At 38.7% G+C, this 23,554-nt stretch overlaps 3 protein-coding genes across 4 annotated transcripts; 2 read left to right on the top strand and 1 right to left on the bottom strand.

Annotated features, from left to right (window-relative positions):
• Positions 1-1,115: 1,115 nt before the first annotated feature.
• Positions 1,116-4,093, bottom strand: desi1b (desumoylating isopeptidase 1b). Its single transcript, XM_056255465.1, has 6 exons — positions 3,936-4,093; positions 3,718-3,739; positions 3,438-3,507; positions 2,800-2,909; positions 1,869-1,991; positions 1,116-1,782 (listed from the first exon to the last, which is right to left on the bottom strand). Exons 1-6 carry the CDS (start codon positions 4,021-4,023, stop codon positions 1,692-1,694), a joined length of 504 nt encoding a protein of 167 aa, XP_056111440.1. The 5' UTR covers positions 4,024-4,093; the 3' UTR covers positions 1,116-1,691.
• Positions 4,094-5,093: 1,000 nt separating this feature from the next.
• xrcc6 (X-ray repair complementing defective repair in Chinese hamster cells 6) lies at positions 5,094-12,870 on the top strand. Its single transcript, XM_056255464.1, has 12 exons — positions 5,094-5,306; positions 5,442-5,554; positions 5,667-5,808; positions 5,885-6,136; positions 6,221-6,407; positions 7,446-7,632; positions 10,294-10,466; positions 10,590-10,747; positions 11,034-11,163; positions 11,259-11,359; positions 11,446-11,562; positions 12,536-12,870. The coding sequence occupies exons 1-12, from the start codon at positions 5,237-5,239 to the stop codon at positions 12,733-12,735; spliced, it is 1,830 nt and encodes a 609-aa protein (XP_056111439.1). The 5' UTR covers positions 5,094-5,236; the 3' UTR covers positions 12,736-12,870.
• Positions 12,871-18,384: 5,514 nt separating this feature from the next.
• On the top strand, positions 18,385-21,533 carry josd1 (Josephin domain containing 1). 2 transcript variants are annotated; one of them, XM_056255462.1, is made up of 5 exons: positions 18,385-18,538; positions 18,967-19,641; positions 19,743-19,871; positions 21,038-21,232; positions 21,323-21,532. In XM_056255462.1, the coding sequence occupies exons 2-5, from the start codon at positions 19,358-19,360 to the stop codon at positions 21,420-21,422; spliced, it is 708 nt and encodes a 235-aa protein (XP_056111437.1). In that variant the 5' UTR covers positions 18,385-18,538; positions 18,967-19,357; the 3' UTR covers positions 21,423-21,532. The 2 variants fall into 2 exon arrangements, with proteins under 2 accessions (XP_056111437.1, XP_056111438.1); XM_056255463.1 differs by lacking the exon at positions 18,385-18,538 and having other exon boundaries at positions 19,238-19,641; positions 21,323-21,533.
• The last annotated feature ends 2,021 nt before the right edge of the window (positions 21,534-23,554 follow it).

Here is a 23,554-nt window from a genome sequence, read left to right as displayed (position 1 = left end):
GTTGTACTTGTACAGTATATGTTTCTGCTTGTAAAGTTTTTTTTAGCGAATTGTAACTATGGAAAACTTTTATAGAAATCATAGTGTGTTGGCTCTGGAATCATTCATTTATCTTAGACATTTATATGAAACATTGTTGCTTAAAGCTAGCTAAATAGATTTAAAATTCAAAACAATCATACAGGATCTTTTTAAATGACCATGGTAACATTTACACCTGAAAACTTACAAAATGCATATATTGGAGGTCAATAACCGTCACGTTTAATTGTGAGTTTTGTTCATGTTCTTGTTAGTCAATGTCATGTTTCCTGGTTTGTCCTCATGTGATCCTGTCATGTGATTCTCTGCTCTGTTTGCTATTGGTTCATTGTTTGATTATTCACAGGTGTTTCTTGTTTGTCATTAGTCCTTGTGTATAAATAGCCCTAATGTTCCCATTGTCTGTCTAGCTTTGCTCCCTGTAAACCACTGTTGGTGAGGTTTTTTTTTTTTTTCATGTTCAAGTTTATGGTGTCAAGTCTTTATGTTGTATCTGTTCACTTTTGGATTCAATAAACTTTACATGGGTTCATTAAAACTCGCCTCCAGTGGACTATTCATTACAATAACATTTATCAGAACATATTTACTAAAGTCATGCAACCTGACAATTAAAAACAGAACGACCACTTCTTTATACTTTCACACTGTCTTTATGCATTTCAAACAGGGACACTGATATTAAACTCATAAATACATAAATGAGGTTTTGAGGCAGAAAGGAATAAAGAGTTCTATGGACTGTAGAGAGTTTGACCATTTACATCCAGAGTAACAAATGTTTGTTTTTTTAAATGACAGGAGTCAAAAGACTTGAGAAATACAACAACTGCCACATTGGGTCCATTGCTGGTCATACTAGCACATTTTAAAAACACTCATTAAGATTTGTGACACTTATTGTGTTTCCTATAACATTTATCTCCTTAAACCATCTTGAGTGTATATATTCAAGGCATTCTAGGATTGATAGAAAGGTTAACTGTTCAGAATAAAGGTAAGGTTTAGATTAGTTACAAAACAAAGTATCAATAATCAGCAAAGTACAAAGGAAGTGACTGATTAAACATGTATGGAGGGACTGACTGGAAATGAGTACTGCACATTATGACCTCTATTAACAGTAAAGGAGAATGAATTGTCTAATTTTCTATACATTCAACATCAATCAAAATAGCATATTTTTTAAGAATCAGTGACCTTATTCTCATCCTTTATTGCTCTCAAAGCATCTGAAGTTGCAGATCGTGTTGAGGTAGGACAGAGACACCTGCAGACCGATGAGGGGAATCCTGCTAGAATTTGCTTTGGCACATTAAATCTATTTATATATTACTTGTAGTTTTATATAAAAAATATATATATTTTTAGGTTTGGTTTTGTTGCCAGCGGAGCTGTAAATGCTGTACTGAAAAGTCAACTATACAGACTAATAGGTGCATCTGTATGCATCACAGATCACTGAAGGAAATGTTAAAAAGTTAAATAGATTGAAAAGTAGTCACTTTATGAAAAGGCACTGAGCAGAAAAACTGGAAGACCTGCTGTTATATAAGAGCTTTTTTTGTCTACACGATTCTCTTATCTGAAAAGGCACTATGTGACTCTTTATGACTGTTGTAATAATACATTCTTAGATGCAGCCAGATTTACCTCTGGCCATATCCATTCATGCCATTGTTCCCCAATGGAGTGATAGTGACGGAATCTAGAAAAGGACGGAGCGCTTGTCCAAAAGGTCTATGGAGAAGAAATCATGTAATTCAATCCAGTTATTACTAATACTAGTGTCATATTTGATTGCAAAGTTGTAAGGGCAAACTTACGTAGCGAGCACCTCAGATGGGAGGTCAGTGATGTATGAGGGAATCTTTGATCCTGTTAAAAACTGTGCAACCTCAGAACTGAAGGTGTTGCAGTTGTGTTCAAATAGGTGGTATTTTTCAGGGCTGTGGAAAGAAAAGGAGGAAGTACAGATTTGCGTGTGTAAAGGGTGTTATTTCTGTACCACTAGTGCAAACTGCAAACAGAAAAGCAACAAAAAAAAACACGTCTGCCATATTTTCTCTCAATATTAAACTAGAAAAATATTCTGATAAAAAAAATCACAATTTCAACAATACTACTTGCAGTTTCCTGTAGGGGTGTAACGATACCCTCATGTCACAATTCGATACATATCACAATACTGAACTCACGATACGATATTATTGCGATACTCCAAGACATAAGATAAAAGGTTAACAAAAAATGTACTGTTGATTAAAATGCTAAATTAGAGATTACATTGTGGGTGTAAATGAATAGGCTTGGACTTGGTGCTGATAACCCAATGCACAGGCCAATAGTGACACTAGAATAAAAATATTCATGATTCTGAAGCTGAAGATACAGAATTATTTTAGACGAATATGCTTTCACTTTGTCACTGACTATATATTTAAAATAATGTATAGGCCACTTTTTACTGGTAACATAAGACATTTGGCATTATCAGGACCCACAAATATTCCCCCATTGCATTATTATACATTATATTCAACATTATATATAGTAGTTTAATGTAGTACTGAGCCTAAAACTCTGAAAACTTGAATTTTTTCTCACACAGTAATTTTTATTTTGGGTGAACTATCCACGATGCATATTGTCACTATCCACAATACATATTATTGCAGTTTTGTATTGCGATATATTGTGACACGATATATAATGTTACACCCCTAGTTTCCTGTTAAATGCAAAAAAAATACTGACCTGTAAGTAGACTCCCTGAGAGAAGACAGATATTCCAGGAAGAGGTCCCGGGGAACTTCGGTGTCTCCAAGGTTCACTGTGGAATCGGGCACGCCTAGAATAGTACCACCCTGAAACATGAGAGTATTTCTTGATTATGATGGGTTACAATCATTAGGCCCTATTGTGTTTTTAATGTCTCCAAATATATAACGTAGCCTTCAACTTGCAGATTTCTTAAAGTTGGCATGAAACTGAATTTGTGATAGTCTTTTCTTCCCTATTGTGTGAAGTCAACAAGATTTCTCAAACAATAAAAAGGTAGGACTTAATTTTGTCCATTAGGAATTGATTAGATCGTTGGATCATTGTAGTTCGATATTACTAACTGCTGTGATCTCATGTGAGTGACAGGTTGTCCCGCCCCCAAGCTGACAAGAACACGTCATCAGAGAAAATGAAGAGATGACATTGCAAGAGGGAGAGGACGTTTTGATAAAAGATTACGAGGGCACATGAATTTAAAAAAATTAATAATGACCACAGACAAATCATTTATAATATTCCATAAAAAATACGAATTGTCCATTTTGATTTCATGGCGACTTTAAGAAATAAACTGTAGTCTAATGCATAAAGATCCAATGATCATTTCTTACCGGATAGCAGCTTGTGATGCCCCCTCCTCCATAGAAAAACTCTTCCCCATAAGCCACTATTGATGTGTGCCTTCATTAAGTTACCAAAGAACAATACATTCAAATAAAGACTGTTTATTTATTTATAAAATTAGAAGAAAAAAAATCAAAACCTAAGCATTTTCACTAGTGGTCTCAGACCTTTGGACCACAATGTATATCTAAATCTGCTCCCTGATAATAAGTAGCAAGGTTTGCAAAAAAAAAAAAAAAAAAAAAAAAGGTTAAGAAAAATACTCACCATATTCCTTCAACTTGCTTTCCTGTCAGTTTAGATATAGAAGAATTGTTGTCAGTATTTCTTTACATATTTTCTAAAGGTGGCATTAAATAAGGTATTTGCTCTACCATGTATAAAATATATGAAAAAATATTTGTCATAAACAAAAACAATCTCAACACAAAAACTCTCTATTCTAGAAGCATCACCAACATCCTCCGGCCATCTGAAGAACTCACCTAACATCATGGGACTCAGCTGACGGGCCAGTCCTTTTGACAGGTCATAAATGTACAAATTTACGTTGTAAGAACTTCCATCAGCCATCGCGACGACTTTAGACAAAGTGTGTTTACAAACAAAAACCCAATGCTACTGCTAGCAAACTGAAACTTAACTTAGCAGTAGTTTTTCTCACTCTGACTGAACTCGAAAAACACTGTTCACTGTTTTGCTGGCTCAAATTCCCATCATCGCATTAAACATTCACACAAGGAACGCATTCGTGTTGAGTTTAAATTATTTCAAGAAAATATTGAATAGGTCCGACGCAGCATTCAAAGGCAGCTTCGTCACAGAGTGACTCAAGATATTTTGATACCGGTTGTGACAAATTTGCTTGTTCATTGGAGACCCGACCAATGGCAGCAGAGATACACTAACTCACCAAACATCTGTAATAACCTCCAAAACGCTAGATGGCAAACTAAAACACGCACGACTGCTAATGCTCCTCACTGAATCAACTAGTCAGTTTCGCGAATCGGTTCGTTTGAACAGTTGTTTTCAATTAAACCGGTTCAAAATGCCGATAAAGCAATTTTCTACGTCATAAAATAAAATTACATCTCGTCGTGATAAACATGCTCTAAAACGTTTCAGTAAAACCATATATGGCACATTTGGCTGTTTATTGCCAATTTTCGATTACGTTTTATTAGGGTTTTTATTCTAAATCAGCTCCAGTTCCGTTTGTTGCAACTATACAAGTCGGACAAGTTCGAAAGGGAAGTCTGATTCGTGAACAAATTGTTCAGACCCCGGTTCAGACATTTTTTCAACAGACCATTTTTTCATTTTTGAGCTCCGACTAGAAAAGATCCGGGTGAAAAGAACGATTCGTTCACGGCCAGAAAATGTATGACCTCCTTAATCTTTTTTTAAATATTTAATATTTTTTTAAGATCCTTGCTTCAGAGTACCATTACAAATGGTAAACACGTATATAAACACTGTAAACAGTATTTGTTACACTGTTAAGCAGTTCTCAGAAGCGTTTGTTTACTTCCTCCTGCTTGGATTAACCAGTCACTTCGCTCTTGTCTTGTCATTGGTTCTTGCTATTCAATAGTCGTCTCTGATACGCTAGTGGACGTGTCACTCAAATTGTGGCGCACTCGATGCATGCGCGGGCGCAAATGGATACAAAGTTCTCTTGCTCAAAAGATAAAAGGGCCTGATTCAAGTGTAAGAAAAACTGCTTTGTTTTTTCCCTAACTGTATTTGAAAGCAACCCTGACGCGGTTCTTAGATAAAGCAAATGGCGGATTGGAGAGAGTACTATCAAAACGAAGACGATGATGTTGAGCAGGACGAAGAAGATTCTGGAGGTTAGCAAAGCTAACTGCATTTATTGAATCTATTTAAGTTGCTCGTTTTGTCCTCCATTAAACTTGCATTTATGAAATTAAGATGTGATTACACATAAATACTTTATAAATACTTTATAACTTTTTGATTAATAGGCGATTACAAAGTCAGTGGCCGTGACAGCCTGGTGTTTTTGATCGATGCGTCCAAAGAGATGTTCATCAAGGGTGAGGATGGAGAGCCATCAAATTTTGACATGACTATGCAAGTGAGTCTAACTGTAACAAGCTTCATTTATTCAGTATCTTTTATTTTCATTAAATTAGCCTGTGTTTCATTTCTGGGCATTTCTAATTGACGTGATTCTCCCTTGTATCTAGTGTGTGCGCAGTGTGTACACTAGTAAGATCATAAGCAGTGACAAAGATCTGGTCGCTTTGGTGTTCTATGGGACTGAGCAGAGCAAGAACCCCAGAAACTCCTTCAAGCATGTCTACGTTTACCACGACTTGGATTCTCCTGGTGGGTTACTCACTCTTTTTGCTTTTCAGATTGCGTATTATATGATGGTCATTCTATCTCACGATTCCCTTCTCAGGAGCTCAGCGTGTACAAGATATTGATAAACTGGAGGGTGAGAAAGGAGCTCAGTTGGCTGGAAAGATCATAGGCAGTGGGGAAACTTCCCTCGGAGAGGCTCTATGGTGCTGCTCCAACCTTTATAGTGACATCAAGTTGCGACTGTCGCACAAGCGCCTCATGATATTCACTTGCAGGGATGACCCTCATGGAGGAGACGGTGCTAAAGACAGACAGGCTCGTACAAAAGCTGCTGACCTTAAAGAGACAGGTAGGCCGAATAAAACGGGAAAATGACACGGTTTCGGTGGGGAATGATGGACATTGTATAGCCTGTGTTCTGTTTGTTCCTCAGGTGTGGTCATAGACTTGATGCACCTCACAAAGCCTGGAGGGTTCGACGTTTCCCTGTTCTTCTGTGATATTGTAAGCCCTCCAGAGGATGAAAGCGAGCTTGGTGTCCAGACTGAGCCCTCCAGAAAACTCGAGGACTTGCAGAAGAGGGTCAGAGCTAAAGAGTTGAAGAAAAGAGCTCAAAGCAGGTAAATGCACTGCACCGTGTATACAATATAGATCACACAACATAGTTATTTTAGTTTTAAATAAGATTTTTATGATATCAACATTTTTGATGCCATTAAAATTTCATAATTCTTATCATTTTCAATATCATTAAAAAAACTAATACTAGCCTAGAAAAAACTCTCAAGCTTAGCTTACCGCATGTAAACCGTGACAAAAAAAGAGCAAAGAAAAAAACTACAATAGAACAAAGACAAATGAAATAGACCTACCTGAAAAACTTCAAGCACAAGAAATAATACTACATAAGATCTATAAAGTAATCACATGTATAAAAAAACATACATAGTCTTTACTGTGTAAATTAAATATACTTTTATTCTTATTAAAGTTACAAAAATGATTCAGTCAAGAGTAGTGAGAGATTTTCTCTCTTTTTTTTTGTTGATTAGCATAATAATGTTTCAAACTTCAAATTTCAAAATATAAGCTTTCGTGACTGTGTAGCACAGTAACGTCACGTGAACGTAACTGCGATAGAGGTGATAGACAAATTTCTACCAGTAAATTGCATCTACAGGTATATCGCCCACCCCTAGTCGCGGGAGGCTGGAGCTTTTGCATGCCAATGCAGATGAAAAATGTGTATAGCAGCTAATATTTTTCTGTAGTGTTAGTGTTTGTGAAAGGATTTTAATGCAGTTTGCTTCAGGCATGTCAAAGATCAATCTATATTTGGCATGAAATGGAAATTGCAATTCGAATTGCAAATTGTTCCCTACTGTGACATATATCTAAATAAAAAGGCTTGTCAAACGAGAAAAAAATGTATGGTGGGATTTGATTTTGTACATTGAGAATTGATTGGATCGTTGGAATAGTTGTCATTTTCTAATTGCTGTGATGATTAAATGATTAAAAATAATTGATCATAAACACTGTATTATTCCAGAAAAAATAAAATAGATTTCATGGTGGGAAAAAAAATGCAGCATTGTTTCTTGGACAAAAATGCCTCCAGAGTGCATGTCTTTGATTTACACCTATTTGTTTTCAAGGTTAACATTCTCGCTCGGAGAAGGTGTCAATCTGGCAGTCGGTTTATATGTGTTGGCCAGGACTGCCACCAAACCTCCTGCCGTCAGACTTTACAGAGATAACAACGAACCTGTGCGCACTAAAACCCGCTACTTTCACACCCATAATGGGGGCATACTTTTGCCAAATGATATGAAGAGGGCACAGGTACAGCACTAGATGTCACTTCGAATCAGAATCAGTACTATAACAAATCTACACTATAATTTAGGTTTTATTTGCTGTAGGTGACCCTTTACTTAAAAGTTACTATATTTTCTAATCATACTACACTGAACAAAATTATAAACGCAACACTTTTGTTTTTGTCCCCATTTTTCATGAGCTGAACTCAAAGATCTAAGACATCTATGTACATAAAAGGCCTATTTCTCTCAAATATTGTTCACAAATCTGTCTAAATTTGTGTTCGTGAGCACTCCTCCTTTGCCGAGATAATCCATCCACCTCACAGGTGTGGCATATCAAGATGCTGATTAGACAGCATGATTATTGCACAGGTGTGCCTTAGGCTGGCCACAATGAAAGGCCACTCTAAAATGTGCAGTTTTATCACACAGCACAATGCCACAGATGTCGCAAGTTTTGATGGTGCGTGCAATTGGCATGCTGACTGCAGGAATGTCCACCAGAGCTGTTGCCCGAGAATTGAATGTTCATTTCTCTACCATAAGCCGTCTCCAAAGGAAGAGAATTTGGCAGTACATCCAACCGGCCTCACAACCACAGACCACGTGTAACCACACCAGCCCAGGACCTCCACATCCAGCATCTTCACCTCCAAGATCGTCTGAGACCAGCCACCCGGACAACTGCTGCAACAATCGGTTTGCATAACCAAAGAATTTCTGCACAAACTGTCAGAAACCGTCTCAGGGAAGCTCATCTGCATGCTCGTCGTCCTCATCGGGGTCTCGACCTGACTGCAGTTCGTCGTCGTAACCGACTTGAGTGGGCAAATGCTCACATTCGATGGTGTCTGGCATTTTGGAGAGGTGTTCTCTTCACGGATGACTCCCAGTTTTCACTGTACAGGGCAGATGGTGAGCGGTTTGCTGATGTCAACGTTGTGGATCGAGTGGCCCATGGTGGCGGTGGGGTTATGGTATGGGCAGGCGTATGTTATGGACACCGAACACAGGTGCATTTTATTGAGATACCGTGACGAGATCCTGAGGCCCATTGTTGTGCCATTCATCCACGACCATCACCTCATGTTGCAGCATGATAATGCGTGGCCCCATGTTGCAAGGATCTGTACACAGTTCCTGGAAGCTGAAAACATCCCAGTTCTTGCATGGCCAGCATACTTACCGGACATGTCACCCATTGAGCATGTTTGGGATGCTCTGGATCGGCGTATACGACGGCGTGTTCCAGGTCTTGCCAATATCCAGCAACTTTGCACAGCCATTGAAGAGGAGTGGACCAACATTCCACAGGCCACAATTAGGGCTGGGCGGTATATCGAGTTTGTACGATATATCGATAGATTTTTTTGAAAAGATATGGAATGAGGCAATACCGTTTATATCGACACAGTAGTTTGATACGAGCACATCTGAAAAGTAGAAATAACTGGTGAGATATAGTTATCAAGTTTAAAGCAGCTTGCCCTGTCAAATGCTCTGACAGATACTGTTGCTGACTGACAGATAAATACTTGCGCTGTTTAATGCGTTTGAGATGTGGTGCTTTCCTCAGTGCTTAACTTACATTCCACAGGTATATTCTCCATCTGTAAATGTTAGAAAGTCAAACAAATATGTCCATTTCACTGTCAGGAGAGGACGAGCTTCTGCAAGTGAATCTCCGCTAAAATGCAAGCTTCCATGAATGAGCACGCCAAACAGATAGAGCACAATGGAATAGTAGCGCAATGATTCTGACTAAAAAATACATATTGCTAAATATTTGTTGTTTGAGACAATAAATGTGCCATATGTGGAATTTTAAACCTACAAGTATATTTTTATGAAAGTGACCATTATAATGGGGTAATCAAATGCAGGCTAATATAATTAGTTTGTTCTTTTGTTTTTATTTTCATTTTTAGTTTAGCCTTTAGTCATTTTAAAAACAAGCAATATTTTTGTTTTTAGATTGTAATGTTAGAATGTAATGTAATTTAACCACCTTTTTTGCACATAATATATTGCAATAGCCTACATTACATTCACTATATTTGTTGCTATATCCTTAAATATCAACATTGTTTGTAGGATATAATTGGGCAGGATGTGAAATACATTTTATTTAAATAAATATAGATTTTCTTTATCCAAATAGAAAAACGTAGAAAGTACCGAGATATATATCGTATATCGCCATTTAACCAAAAAATACAGAGATATGATTTTTTTTGCCATATCGCCCAGCCCTAGCCACAATCAACAACCTGATCAACTCTATGCGAAGGAGATGTGTTGCACTGCGTGAGGCAAATGGTGGTCACACCAGATAGTGACTGGTTTTCGGACCCCCCCCCCCCCCAATACAGTAAAACTGCACATTTTAGAGTGGCCTTTTATTGTGGCCAGCCTAAGGCACACCTGTGCAATAATCATGCTGTCTAATCAGCATCTTGCCACACCTGTGAGGTGGATGGATTATCTCGGCAGAGGAGGAGTGCTCACTAACACAGATTTAGACAGATTTGTGAACAATATTTGAGAGAAATAGGCCTTGTGTGTACATAGTAAAAGTCTTAGATCTTTGAGTTCAGCAAATGAAAAATGGGGGCACAAACAAAAGTGTTGCGTTTATAATTTTGTTCAGTGTATATTAACTTACAACTTAACTATGCAGGTTTATGGGAAGAAACAGATTGTGATGGAAAAGGATGAGGTGGATGAGATTAAGAAGTTTGATGATCCAGGTTTGGTCCTGATGGGGTTTAAGCCCATGGACCGCCTCAAACTGCACCATCATTTACGACCCGCACTCTTCATTTACCCTGAGGAAGAGCAGATATCAGGCAGGTCTTCATTTGTTGATGCCTAAGCATCTTTCACTTGAACCCATATATTTTCTTAACCGTTTATTTTCATATTTTGGAAAGTTGATGTGCCGTTCCTTATTTTTCTTTTGTTTATTATAGGAAGCTCCTGTATGTTTACAGCTCTGCTTTTGAAGTGCAGTGAAAAAAATGTATTTGCATTGTGCAGATACATCCCTCGTCGTAACACGCCACCTCGGTTTGTAGCACTAGTTCCCCAGAGAGAAGAACTGGATCAGAGTCAAACCCAGGCAACACCTCCAGGTACTGTAACTGCAGTCAAGACTGTCAGATATGTTCATTTACACCAGGGCTGGGCAGCTTCGGTCCTGCAGAGTTTAGCTGCAACCCTGATTAAAAACTTACCTGTCTGTAACTTTCTAGTAATCCTGAAGACATCGATTAGCTTGTTCAGGTGTGTCTGTTTAGGGTTGGAGCTAATCTCTGTAGGACAGTGGCCCATCCCTGATTTACACTGAACTTTTACATTCAATTGTATGGCTAATTGATGTCAAATAGTAATATCAAATTGTGGGATCCTATATTTTAGGCTTCCATGTGATATTACTTCCCTTTGCTGATGACATACGCACTCTGGATGTTCACGAGGGTCCCACAGCCTCTGATGAGCAGGTGGATAAGATGAAAGAGATTGTGCATAAGCTCCGCTTTAAATACAGGTGTGTGGTTTACTACCAGTCGTACACGCTGTAACTGCATTTTTCAATCATGGATTTTTAGTTGATTTTCTACTGCAAGTCTTCTGTATTTACAGGAGTGATGCATTTGAAAACCCAGTGCTGCAACAGCACTACAGGAATCTGGAGGCTTTGGCTCTTGATATGCTTGCACCTGAGGCCATTGAGGATTTGACAAGTATTTCTTGTGTCCTGATTGTTTTAAATGGATCACTTTTATCTTTTTTATCCTACTATGTTCTCATACTTTTTATGCTCCCTCAGTGCCCAAGGTAAAAATGATTGATGATCGTCTTGGCCCGCTGGTTCAAGAGTTTAAAGATTTAGTCTATCCTTCTGGTTATAACCCAGAGGGAAAGCCTGCAGCTAAACGCAAACCTGGTGAGATTTCAGATGGTTTTATATTTCTTTAAAGCATGAATGAGGGATGTATTTATTTGATTTTTTTCATAATTATACGGATTTATGTATTTTTCAACCTAAAAAGTATGACCCACGTGAATTGCGTAAATCCCATTGAAAAAAATGCTGTTTTCAAATATATTTATTTCTTGCATATATAGTTTAGCTTCCGACAGCACTGCACAAGCTAGCGGTGCCATTGAGCAGCTGTGTGCGGATTCAGAACATACTCGTAATCTCAGCCAGGGTCAACAATTAACAAATCGGTGTTGGCGAGTAAATGAAATGGTGATTCTCCCCAGCTGGCCGATAATAACTGACCACTGAGGTGCGGCACTGTGTCCATTTAAGCGTGAGCAGCTCATGAGCTGGCGTTTTCAGTGTCTCAGAGCAGCTCATTTCACAGCAAACTCCATCTCTGGTCACATCATCTGGTCACCCTCTTGCCAAATTCATATTAAAAATCATTTGTTGTCAATAAAATGTAAAAGTTTAAGTTTTAAAAATATAAGAAGGTCTCTTAAAGGTCTATAGTTTAACGTTTGAAGGGAAAGGAAGCAAGACAGCCATACATATTAGTAAAATATATAGATATTCTGTAAAATAAAAAAAAAGGATTATAAAAAAATTATGAAATACTTTTTTTTTTTTTTCAGTATTATTGCAATAATAATATATTTCTTTATTGGTTTCATTTAAATAAAAATATATCCTTCTGATAACATGCCTAATGAATAATAAAACTATGGAATACTGCAGGTGCAAAGACAGAGCAGCATATTTCATTATGCATTGGAAATGAGTGTATTACTTCTGTATACTAACTTCCTGAGACTGGCAGTGTCCAAAATATTTTTACTACATTGTTCGTTTTACTACTGTTGCCACTACTTTCAGAAACTTTGAAGGATGACACTGACAGAATCTTGAATTGTCTCATCCTTTTGCACAGCTGAATCTGGTGGTGGTGCTGAAAAGAAGCCAAAAATTGAGATGTCTGAGGAAGAGATGAAAAACCATGTGGCAAAGGGCACCTTGGGCAAACTGACAGTTCCTGTGCTAAAAGATGCATGCAAGCAGTTTGGAATACGTACAACAGGGACCAAGAAACAGGAGCTTATAGATGCCCTGACCATGCAGCTCTCTAAATAAGCTAATGTTCTTAAGGCCTTGCCCATAATTGTGGGGAAAAACATGACACCTTGATTACATACTTGTTCATAAAATAAATACAGAAAAATGTGTATGTCTGCACATTTTTAGTGACTGTCAATTTGACTCAGTCTTGCCTATCTAGGGCATGTCACATAATTTCGTTCAGCATTGTGACTGTTGTCATAACGTATGCAATAAAAGCTTGAATTTTGTAGTTTTGGAAGCGTATTTCACTTTGTTTGCTATTTAATCTTTATTAAGCCAGTATTGTCATGATTTAATACATTACTCTAAAGGAAGAAATTTAATTGAACACTCCAAAATACACTTTGGTTTAACTTTTGAATTAGTATGAAAACTTTTATTATTATTGTTCATTGATATTAAGGAGGTTGGTACTGTAGAATACAGAATTTATGGCTGATAAATTGAGCTCCTGTTCTTAATGCAGTTTTACAAATCCACTCTCTCAGATGGATGTTTATTGATTATTTCAGCTTCGTTAAACTTATTAAAAAAAAAAAATCCAGATTTTCCTTCAAAATCAATGTGGAGAAAAATACGGATTCCATCTCCAGACTAGGCACGCTATACAGTGTGTGTGTGTGTGTGTGTGTGTGTGTGTGTGTATGTGTGTGTGTGGTACTTATTATTTTATTATTCCATTAATAAACCGTTTAGTAGTTTGTGGGTTTCCAGAACATCTGGAATTAAGTCATCTGGCATTGTCATTTGTTTTCTCATTAGCACGAAATGAAAACAAACAGAAGGGTGACTACTCATTTGCCACAGATGTTGGAAATCACAGCAGATCTACATGTTGATGTCTGGATTTGCTAAACCAATACGGCAGACCTAGAGGGCTGTTTATTCACCTTTTTCACGGGACGCGAAACTACCCGTCATGCTTTGCGCGTGCGCGTAGACAGGATGCTCAAAACTTCCGGTTCGCAGCTTGATGTTGTTTATGTAGGCGTTATTGGACATTTCTGAAACAAAGTTTGTAATCTCTTTTACTTAATTTTAATGGCAATAATGGCAACAAGCAATGGCAACATTAGTTTGCGGTGGCAGCACGGGCAAGATTATTTGACGAAAACCGTTAAAAACGTAACTTTGTCTGTCCCTCATCCTACGAAATTGACAAGCGCCACCTCCTGGATTGATGATATGACACAATGGCCATCAGTCACATATGTTGACATATTTAATTATCTTGTTTTGTCTGAGGGTGTCGACGGCGAGGAGCTTAGAAATTATAAAAGCACGGAAGCATACAACTACTTACACAGTAACAAAATTGGACGAATTCTTTGCCATAATCATCAGCAGTTCACAATCTTAAAAGCGGAGGTAGAGCCGAGTCAGACTATAAATAAACCCCATCACATTGCGTGGGTTATGGTACAAAATAACGGAGTAGTGGAAACAGCTGGATGCTCCTGCGTAGCTGGCCCTGGTAGGTCTTGTAGTCATGCTGCTGCTGTGTTGTGGAAGGTGGGTATTTATAAATAGAGCAACACTGCTAGTCTGGCTTAACATACAGCAAATACTATGTGCAGAGTGATTCAACTTGAATAATTAATTTTTACAGCAATATTTAAACAATAATAAATGTAAATTAATAAAATTCTTTGGCTTGAAAAAAACGTTTTGTGTGCTAATGGTGATGTACTGTGCAATAAGTAATGAAGTAAACAATATGCTCTGATTTTTGAAAGGTGCAGAATGCAGTGGCCAGTGGTATAACAGGGATATCTTGCACTGATGAGCAGCGTAGATGGAATGCAGGGACCAGAAGAAATCATGAACAAAAACGAATCAGCCAGATAACATTTAGACATCACAGAGCTGAGGAAGTATATGATGCGTCATCAGCCAGGGAGGGAGAAAGACTAGCACCGACACCATGCTATGACACGCATCATGACTTCAGGGAGAGAGTCAGTTCTTCAGATACAAAAGCTCTGTTTGAACTAAAAAATAGTCTTTTAGAAAAGTGTTACAATGCAAATGTACCAGAGCAGGCAGATGACATTGATAGTGTAGAACCCCACCAGCCACATGGGGAGACTTTGACTTGCAGTAAATGTAAAGCATTTTACAGCAACTACATAGAGATGAACAGCGACCAGGCAGCTATATTGGAGATTCAAACACAGAATCAGAGCTTGTCAGAGGTTTGGCATAGTGCAAGACAGATAAGAATCACTGCTAGTTCAGCTAAAGGTGTACCAGTACGAGCAACAACAAATCCTGATAAATTCCTGAGAGAGCATCTCTTCCCTACCTTTCGGGGTAATGCGGCTACAAAGTATGGGAGTGAGAAAGAGGTAATAGCTCGAAACCTTCTTGTAGAACAAGGTCTACAGGTGTCCGTCTCAGGTACCAGGGTCAGCCTGACAGAGCCATGGCTGTCTGCAAGCCCTGATGGCATAATAAGTGGTGTAGAACTTCTGGAAATAAAGTGCCCTATCCCTAAGAACAATACCACCTCTCTAGCAGACCATTTCACAATGAGCAGCTATAGTGACATCAAAGCGGTTGATGGGAAGCCTGAATTACAGAGGAATGGAGTCAGGGGCTACTACAGACAGATACAATTAGGCATGTTTTGTACTGGGCTAAGAATGGCAAAACTACTTGTCTGGTCATCAAAGGAACACATTCTGATAAATGTACCATATGATGCAGAGTATGTAGCAGAGCAGGTTACTCGTCTCAGAGGCTTTTACTTCTCTGTGATGCTTCCTAGAGTAGTGGATGAATTCATTGCCGGACGACTCAAACTGAATGGCAAATACCTGCATATAGTCAGAAAAGCATAAATAACTTGTACAAAGACTAACCGTTTTTTGTGTATAAGTGTATAGATCCTGACATTTAGGAGGAAAAAGGTTCTGGCAATGTGTCAAGGCAAGTTTTCAAAAACATTTTGAATTTATTTGATAGTAGTTCCTTGTTTACAGGTTTTGCACAAGTGTTGTATAATATTTAAACAAATTAACAATTATATATCTATCCATGTACATTGTACACAAAAACAGAAAACATTGAGATTTGTTTAGAATTAAAAATGTAAAGTATTGTGATTAAATATATATGTACAAATTTGATTACATGTAGACTGAGCATTAATTTTCTGCTTCACGGATCAGGTCACCATGCAGATTCACTAAAGCTGCACATATACGCAGAATTTTATCAATCTTTGGCATAAGGTTGATAGGCAAGGTTTGTGACAACACCTTGTACACTTTCAGTCTCCTAATTGCACGTTCAACATGTATCCTTACATTTGCAATCCTGCGACTGCACGTGACTTTTTCTTCTGTCAGCTGTGTTTGGTTGGCGAAGTGAGGAATTATCAAGTTGACCTGTCTTTCATACAATAAGTCTCTTATCAAAAAACCCCTATCTGCCATCACTTCATCACCCGGTTTAAGGTTTTCAAGAATGCCAGAGTCACACGTAATAAATTTGTCGCTACAGCGGCCCCCATATGCTGCTGATATGAACATTACTAGACCACAAGGTGCAATAGCCACTAAGTATTTGATAGTGTTGCAAGCATAGTAGTGGCTGTACGATTCAGACCTTGAGTCAAGGTTCTTTGGTTTTTGGATTTCACTTTCACTGCAGTCTAAGATACAGGTAACATTCTGATAATGTTGCTTAAATGCCTCTGGTGTTGTGGCTCTTATTGTTTCTTTGGGGAGCCATGGTATTAGATCCTTCAAGACTACAGCCATAGTGTCAATCCAAAAAGAAATGATCCTGCTCACTTGACTCACTGATATACAAAATCGAATGGCTAGGTCTTCTATTAAAAGGTTTAATTTCAGCTTCATTAGTGTGAGCAAGATTTGCTGTTCAACTTCAGTCTGGTATGCCACATTCGCATGGGGACGCAGAACAGCTACAAGCGTATGAAATGAGTGGAGTGGGAGCCCGGTGTACAGATTTGAGTCAGAGTCGCTCATCAGAGTAAGAGGCTTGATTGTATCACACTGTGTTGACTGGTTTACATAAGTTACTCTGTGCTGTCTCTTGCTATAACAATGCTCCTCGAAGATGTGGTCTTCCCATTGTGTTCCAACAGAGGCAACGTTTTTAGATGTACAGCCGTGGTCATCAACATTAGATTGCATGGGGCTTGGGACAGATGCAAGACTCTCTTCTTCAGGCCTCCCTTCGTCCATTCCAGTGTGCTCTTCTTGATAAACACCAGCTCCTGTAAAAACAGACAAACCATTATAACCATATCTATAATTAGCTGGGGCATTATATTTTCTTTTTCGAAAAGTGATTTCTTGAAAATTGTATACAATAAAAAAAGTTAGTCAATTAATAAATTAATATATTTTAGAATATAATCATGCAGAATTTTAGTTTAGCACTAATACACTTTTAAATGTCATGTATGAAGGGCCAAATGTTGAGTTTTTCCTGCATACCTTAATGAGCTTATAAACAATTACTGACAGGTATTATTTTGTCAAAACATTGCGAGCTGTGATAAGATTTAAGATCTATTACTGCTGCAGTAGCTGTTCAAATGAACAAACAGACCACACACACAAAGTAATTTAGTCAAATATTTACTCAGACCTCTTTGACTAAAGTGGAACAGAGTAAAAACAACATTCATATATATATATATTAATATATATGTCAACATTAATTAAAAAATAAAATAAACTGCGCTGTATTGACACTCAAAGTGGAGCGTAAAGTTGACTCATTTAAACGATTCGTCATACTGAATCAAAACACTATAACACAGGAGCGTGGGAGTCAGAATGGTTCATTTAAAGAGCCATTTGTTAAATGAACACACTTTTATGCTAACGTTACAAGTTAACATACTGAAGGGTTGAAGGAAACGCTGAAAACACTTAATCCGTATCATAAGGCACATTTCGATTAATTGTGAAGACCTGCACGTTAGCCTTGTAAATAACGTTAATGAATAGTCTCACTCTCACCTTCCTCCGGACAAGTTCGTCGTTGTCTTCTCTTCTTTCTTAATGGACGATCATATCCAAGCCAAAGTTCAGGATATGGATTTTCCGTTGTTGGTTGTCTGTCCACAAAGTGGAATGAGCATACATGGATATTACGGGGCGGTAATTTCAAATTAAGTGCTGCGAGCCATTGTCTTTTGCCCTCGTCGTCGGATGGCATCTTGTGCAATTTAAATGGTTTTGGGCAGTTACATTCCGCTCTTCTTGTTGGCTTGTGGTCGTAACACTCATGTTCCAGAAGTTTTTTTAGCTTTCTGTAGCTGTTGTGACAGCCTTTAACGGCACAAATTCTACCAGAACCTCCACTATTTGCCATGACCAGTAACGTCGTATAGCTGATGACAATTACTAAACGGAAGTTGAGAGCATCTTACCGGAAGTCACTCGCGGCTACGGCGCCCCCCACGGAGAAGTGAGGAAAAAGGTGAATACAGCCCAGAACAAACTCCACAAACAATCCAAATTATTTATATTGGGAATAAAAAAAGGTATAGGGAGTCTTGTTAATTTCCTAACGTCGGTCATGTGGGCGACCGATACGCGTTTGACCATAGACTGAAAAGACAGTTTGACAGTCCCATGGGATGCAACCTGCCCGTGACGCAAGCCAGCGGAAAGCCAATGACGTTTTGCGCATGCTCACGTTGAGCCAGAGAGCTGCAAGGAAAAAGTACAAGAGACAAAGGAATAAACAACTCACGGTGTGGACGCGAAAACACCAAGTTTGAGGAATGAAAGCAACCTAGACTGTAACATATCGTATGCAGACAGAGGTATGTGCTGGGAATGATTACACTGACACTTTGAAAGATGCCGTTTCAACCGTTGCTATCACGAGTAGCACGTAGCCAGAGTGTCAAATTGGTCTGAACGTAGTAGTTGAGAAGCTCAAAGAGGAAAAGGGCATGTCTTAAAATATCTTGTTAAACTTGCGTACGAAGTGTTGAATATCGTTTCTGTCCGTTAATAAGTCATATACACCCATCCTGTCAGCTGGCAGGAAGTTTTGTACAGCCATTCCCAATGCAGTCATCCTGGGCATAACCTCACATTAGCCTCAGAGGTGTCAAAAGGGTTCCTGTTTAGATCTGCCACTCGGTTAAACGCTAATTAATGCTTAGTACTGAAGCATTTGTTGTTTTTGTTTTTTTATATCTGATTTATAATCGGTCTCTTGTTGTGTTTCTTTCTTACTCTAAAGCCAAGGTTATCTCTGCAGTTCTCACAGTGGTCTTCTATGGCAGTTGCCAGGATCCTGCACTGCTGACCCATTTAGTCCTGGTCAGCTGTGCGAGTCAAGCTGTCTTTTCCACCCCGGTGTCAGCCAAAATGGAAAGAACTTCTCTGCCCTAGTGGTTACTATGGTGCTCAGCAAGTCTTTGTGCAATAACAACATGAAGAACACAGAAAGAGGACACAACCGAGTGTGCTTTTGAGAAGATTTCCGCTTGTGCTTTTCTTATTTTCACTGATTCACTGCGAGTTGCACTGGCTCACCTTTCATCCCAGTAGCAAACTCCCCTCCCCTTGCCACTCATCCCAAGCAGCTGAGAGGTTGCTGTGGAGATGATAGTGGTGACATAGCAGCAGGAATGGGGAGTACTCCATGTTCTGGTAAGGGGAGGGGGGTCGGGGGTTTTCAAGAGCTGGGTTGTATGCCATGGAAGGTCAGCAAGCAGAAAGGAGAAGCCGTTGGTGGACGTGGGTCTGAGCTAGAGGATAGACCGAATGCTGGAACGCCCCCCGCCTCGTCACAACCTCCCGCCATTTATCACGAAAAGCAGCATCGAGAGCTGTGCGCTCTGCATGCCCTAAACAATGTCTTCCAGGACGGAGCAGCATTCAGCCGTGATGCACTTCAGGACATCTACCAGAGGTCAGTGGCAGTGCTAAGATGTATTGTTATATTTGAAGTTATCTAATTTGGGGATTTTCTCTTTTTTTTGTGGACACTTCTGCTTCCTCTTTCTTTTTCAGGCTCTCGCCTAGCACTTTGGTAACACCCCACAAGAAAAACATGCTGGGTAATGGGAACTATGATGTGAATGTAATCATGGCTGCATTGCAGACTCGGGGGTTTGAGGCTGTTTGGTGGGACAAGAGAAGGTATTTCATTATACTGTTGTAGTTTTAAACACTCAAAAATCTAGTTTGAATCACATGTGCCAAGAAATGTGCTCTTTGAATTCCTGTTGGTTTTGAAAGCATTTCAAATAATTTAAGAAAAGTTGCACCACATGATATTATTTGCCTGCCCTGAAGTAACCTTCTAATATTTGATATTTTAAGAGACTTATTGACCTTTACACAAAGTCATGAGTATCTATCAGGTTCCTCTCCTGATATCATTTCCTTCTTGTGCAACACATGACATGATTAGACAGACCAAAAATTCTTCATACAAAAAAGCAGTGAATGGCTTCTGTTGAAGAAACCTTTTTTTCAAGGCTTTTTTCCCCATTGTGATACCAAGATTGTTGTATAACTATTTTTATGAACACAGAAATTAACAGTATAATAACCCTAAAAGATAAAAATTCTGTCATCATTTACTCACCCTGATAATGTTCCAAACCTGTGTTTCTTTATTTTGCAGCACACAAAAGATTTTTTTTTAAATGGCAGTAATCAAACAGTTTTGGTTCCTATTGACTTATATTGCAATTGTATGTCCATACAATAGAAGTCAATAGGAATCAAATATCTTCCAAGTATGTTCTTTCATGATCTTCAGAAAAAAGAGTCATAAAAGTTTGGTGAGGGTGAGTAAATAGTGACAGAATCTTAATTTTTGGTTGAACTGTCCCTTTAATTTTATGCCCCAGAAGTTAGAAAAGGTGTATCATAGAAGAGGGTCATTGTATGTAGTGTATGAATTGCATTTTGATTCTATTTTTGTTTAATAAATTGATATGTGGGCCATTAAAGGGATATTCACCCAAAAATAAAAATTCTTTCATCATTTATTCACCCTCAAGTTGTTTCAAACCTTTATGCATTTATTTCTCCTGCTGAACACAAAAGAAGGATGCCGGTAACCAAACAGTTGATGGGCTTCCATAGAATGGGAAATAATACTATGGAAGTCAATGGAGCCTATCAACTGTTTGGTTAACCGTATTCCTCAAAATATCTTATTTTGTGTTCTGCAGAAGATCTGGAACAGCTTGAGGGTGAGTAAGTGTTGACAGAATTTTCATTTTTGGCTGAACTTTGCCTTTAATGTGATTTTTGTTTTGTTTTTAATGTCCTATGTATTTGTTGTCCCACAGGGACGTTGGCAGCATTGCACTGCCAAACGTCACTGGTTTCATCTTGAATGTGCCATCCAATCTGCGCTGGGGGCCGTTGCGACTGCCCCTCAAACGGCAGCACTGGATTGGAGTTCGAGAAGTGGGAGGAGTTTACTATAACTTGGACTCCAAACTGCGCAGTCCTCATGCTATCGGAACAGCTGATGAATTGAGGTAGGTGTGAAATGCTAAAAGAGAAAGTAGCGGCCTGTTTTAACGCGAAGGTCTGTTTTATCTCTAGCTGTCATTCTGATCATTTCGCAGGAAGTTCTTGCGTCACCAGCTTCGAGGGAAGAACTGTGAACTCCTATTGGTCGTGCCAGAGGAGGTGGAAGTCCACCAGACGTGGAGGTCTGATAACTGATGAATGTTTTGGATTGCTTTTTTTTATTTTTATGTTTTGTTTTGTTTTTTGGAGGTATCTCAAGTTCACGCTCAGGAGGGAAATATGAGGTTCAATCAGGGACCCATGTAAAGAGCAGCAACCAGTCATGAAAGCACACTGCTCAGACTTTGTTTACACACACACACCCCACTGAACTCTTGCCATTGAGACTGGAGCAGCAAAGAACACACAGGGATATTACAAGACAACTAAACAGAAACACTACGCAGAGAATTTTGTTTGGTATTTGGGATTCTGATGCATTTTTTATATGTTGATTATTTCTTTTACTTTGTACTGTTTTCTGACTTGAAAGTGAGAGGTTATGGAATTCTTAGTGATGTGTTCTCCTGTCATCCTCACTTCTTCTCTCTTTCCGTGTGATTTCCCGTGCATCCATGTGATCGTTTGAACTGTCCGCCACACATTGCAGGTCACCGTAAAAAGGTGTTTGTTCAACCAACTGGATTTTTTGAACACGGGGTGCATATGTACTTATTTAGTGCATGTACTTGAAGATTTAGAGAAGGAACACCCGTAGCCCCTGCTTAACCGTTCCCTACATATTTAATGGCATTGTGACAGATGAGATGTTTCCTGTGTATCACAGTACAGCATGGCACCACAGTAATTGGATGTTTTGTGTTAGTTTCCTATAACATAAATTACCAAATGGTCACTTGTTAATCTCTTACCTTAAATGGTTGCTCTCGACACTCTTTCTTGTTAAACGGTTAAGGTTAGCCTTGTTGAATCCTAGACTACATGTAGGAAAATAGAACAGGTGAGTGTTGGTAGTAAAAAAAAAAAGTCAACTGCCAAAAATGAAAGTTGTATGTACTTTTACATAGAAAATGCTAATAGTTAGAAAGGCTGAGGTCTCTAAAATCTTTCAAGTTAATTCATCTTTGATTGATATTGGATTAACATGGCCTTAAACTGTTTACAGAGGGAGCAGATTACACAAAGGGAAGTTTAATACATCTCAGGTTATCTTCAGATCCAACTCTATTCAGTTTCACCTATTAAAAGCCAACACATTGTGTAAAACACTTCAAAAAGATTATAGACACTAAAATCAGATACTACAACTTAAAAGGAACATTCCACATGTCCATACACAGGGTGCTTTGTAATACTGTAGAGACGAATAGATTCTTTTGCCATGACAATCTAAATCCCCACGTCCCTTTTTCAGGGAGATGGGGACAACATGTGCTCATGCCATTGTTTTCCATTCGAATAAAATGCTTATGATGGCACTTTATGTATGATGTAAAATGTGCTGTGACATCATTAAAAATGTCTTTGTATGTATACAATGTAGTGCTGCATTATCTATCTTGTTCACATCATCCACACTACTGTTAAAACGATTTTGGTGGTCTTATCTTTTTTTTTTTTTTTTAAGAAAGGACCACTATTAAATTGATCAAAAGTAAAGACAATTTAGAATTTAAAGTTTTCTGTTTCGAATAAATGCTGTTCATTTGAACTTTCTGTTCAACCATGAATCCTGACAAAATACAGGGGTTGGGCAATGATACAACACCTGGTTTTAGACCACAAAAATGTATTTGTATGGTATAGGACATCCTTTTGCAGCCAACACAACATCAATCCATCTTGGAAATGGCAGATACAAGTCAAGTCCTTGACATTGGCCAGAGGGATTTTGAGCCATTCCTCTTCCAGAACAGTGCCAGGTCATTGTGTGATGCTGGTGGAGGAAAACTTCCTGACTCCCTCCCCCAAAACACCCCAAAAGTGGTTCAATAATATCCGGATCTGGTGACTGTGCAGGCTATGGGAGATGTTCAACTTCGATTCATGTTCATGAAACCATTCTGATACCAGTCTTGCTGAGTGTTTTTGAGCATTTCCGTGCTGATACACGGCCCCACCTTTAGGGTACAATGTTTGAACCATTGGGCGCACATGGTCCTCCAGAATGGTTTGGTAGTATTTGACAGTGATGTGCCTTTCAAGCACAGTAGGGAATGCCATGATATTGCAGCCCAAACCATCACTGATCCCATACTTTACTCTGGGCAGCAACAGTCCGGGTGTTAAGCCTCTTTGGGGCTTCTCCACACTGTAACTCCCACGTA

The sequence above is a fragment of the Rhinichthys klamathensis genome, unplaced genomic scaffold, assembly GCF_029890125.1.
Source record: "Rhinichthys klamathensis goyatoka isolate OS25496 unplaced genomic scaffold, OSU_Roscu_1.1 h1tg000121l_1, whole genome shotgun sequence".
In the NCBI taxonomy this organism is placed as follows: Eukaryota; Metazoa; Chordata; class Actinopteri; order Cypriniformes; family Leuciscidae; genus Rhinichthys; species Rhinichthys klamathensis.
Note: the sequence above shows the minus strand (reverse complement) of the source record. Positions and strands in the feature narration are given on the sequence as shown.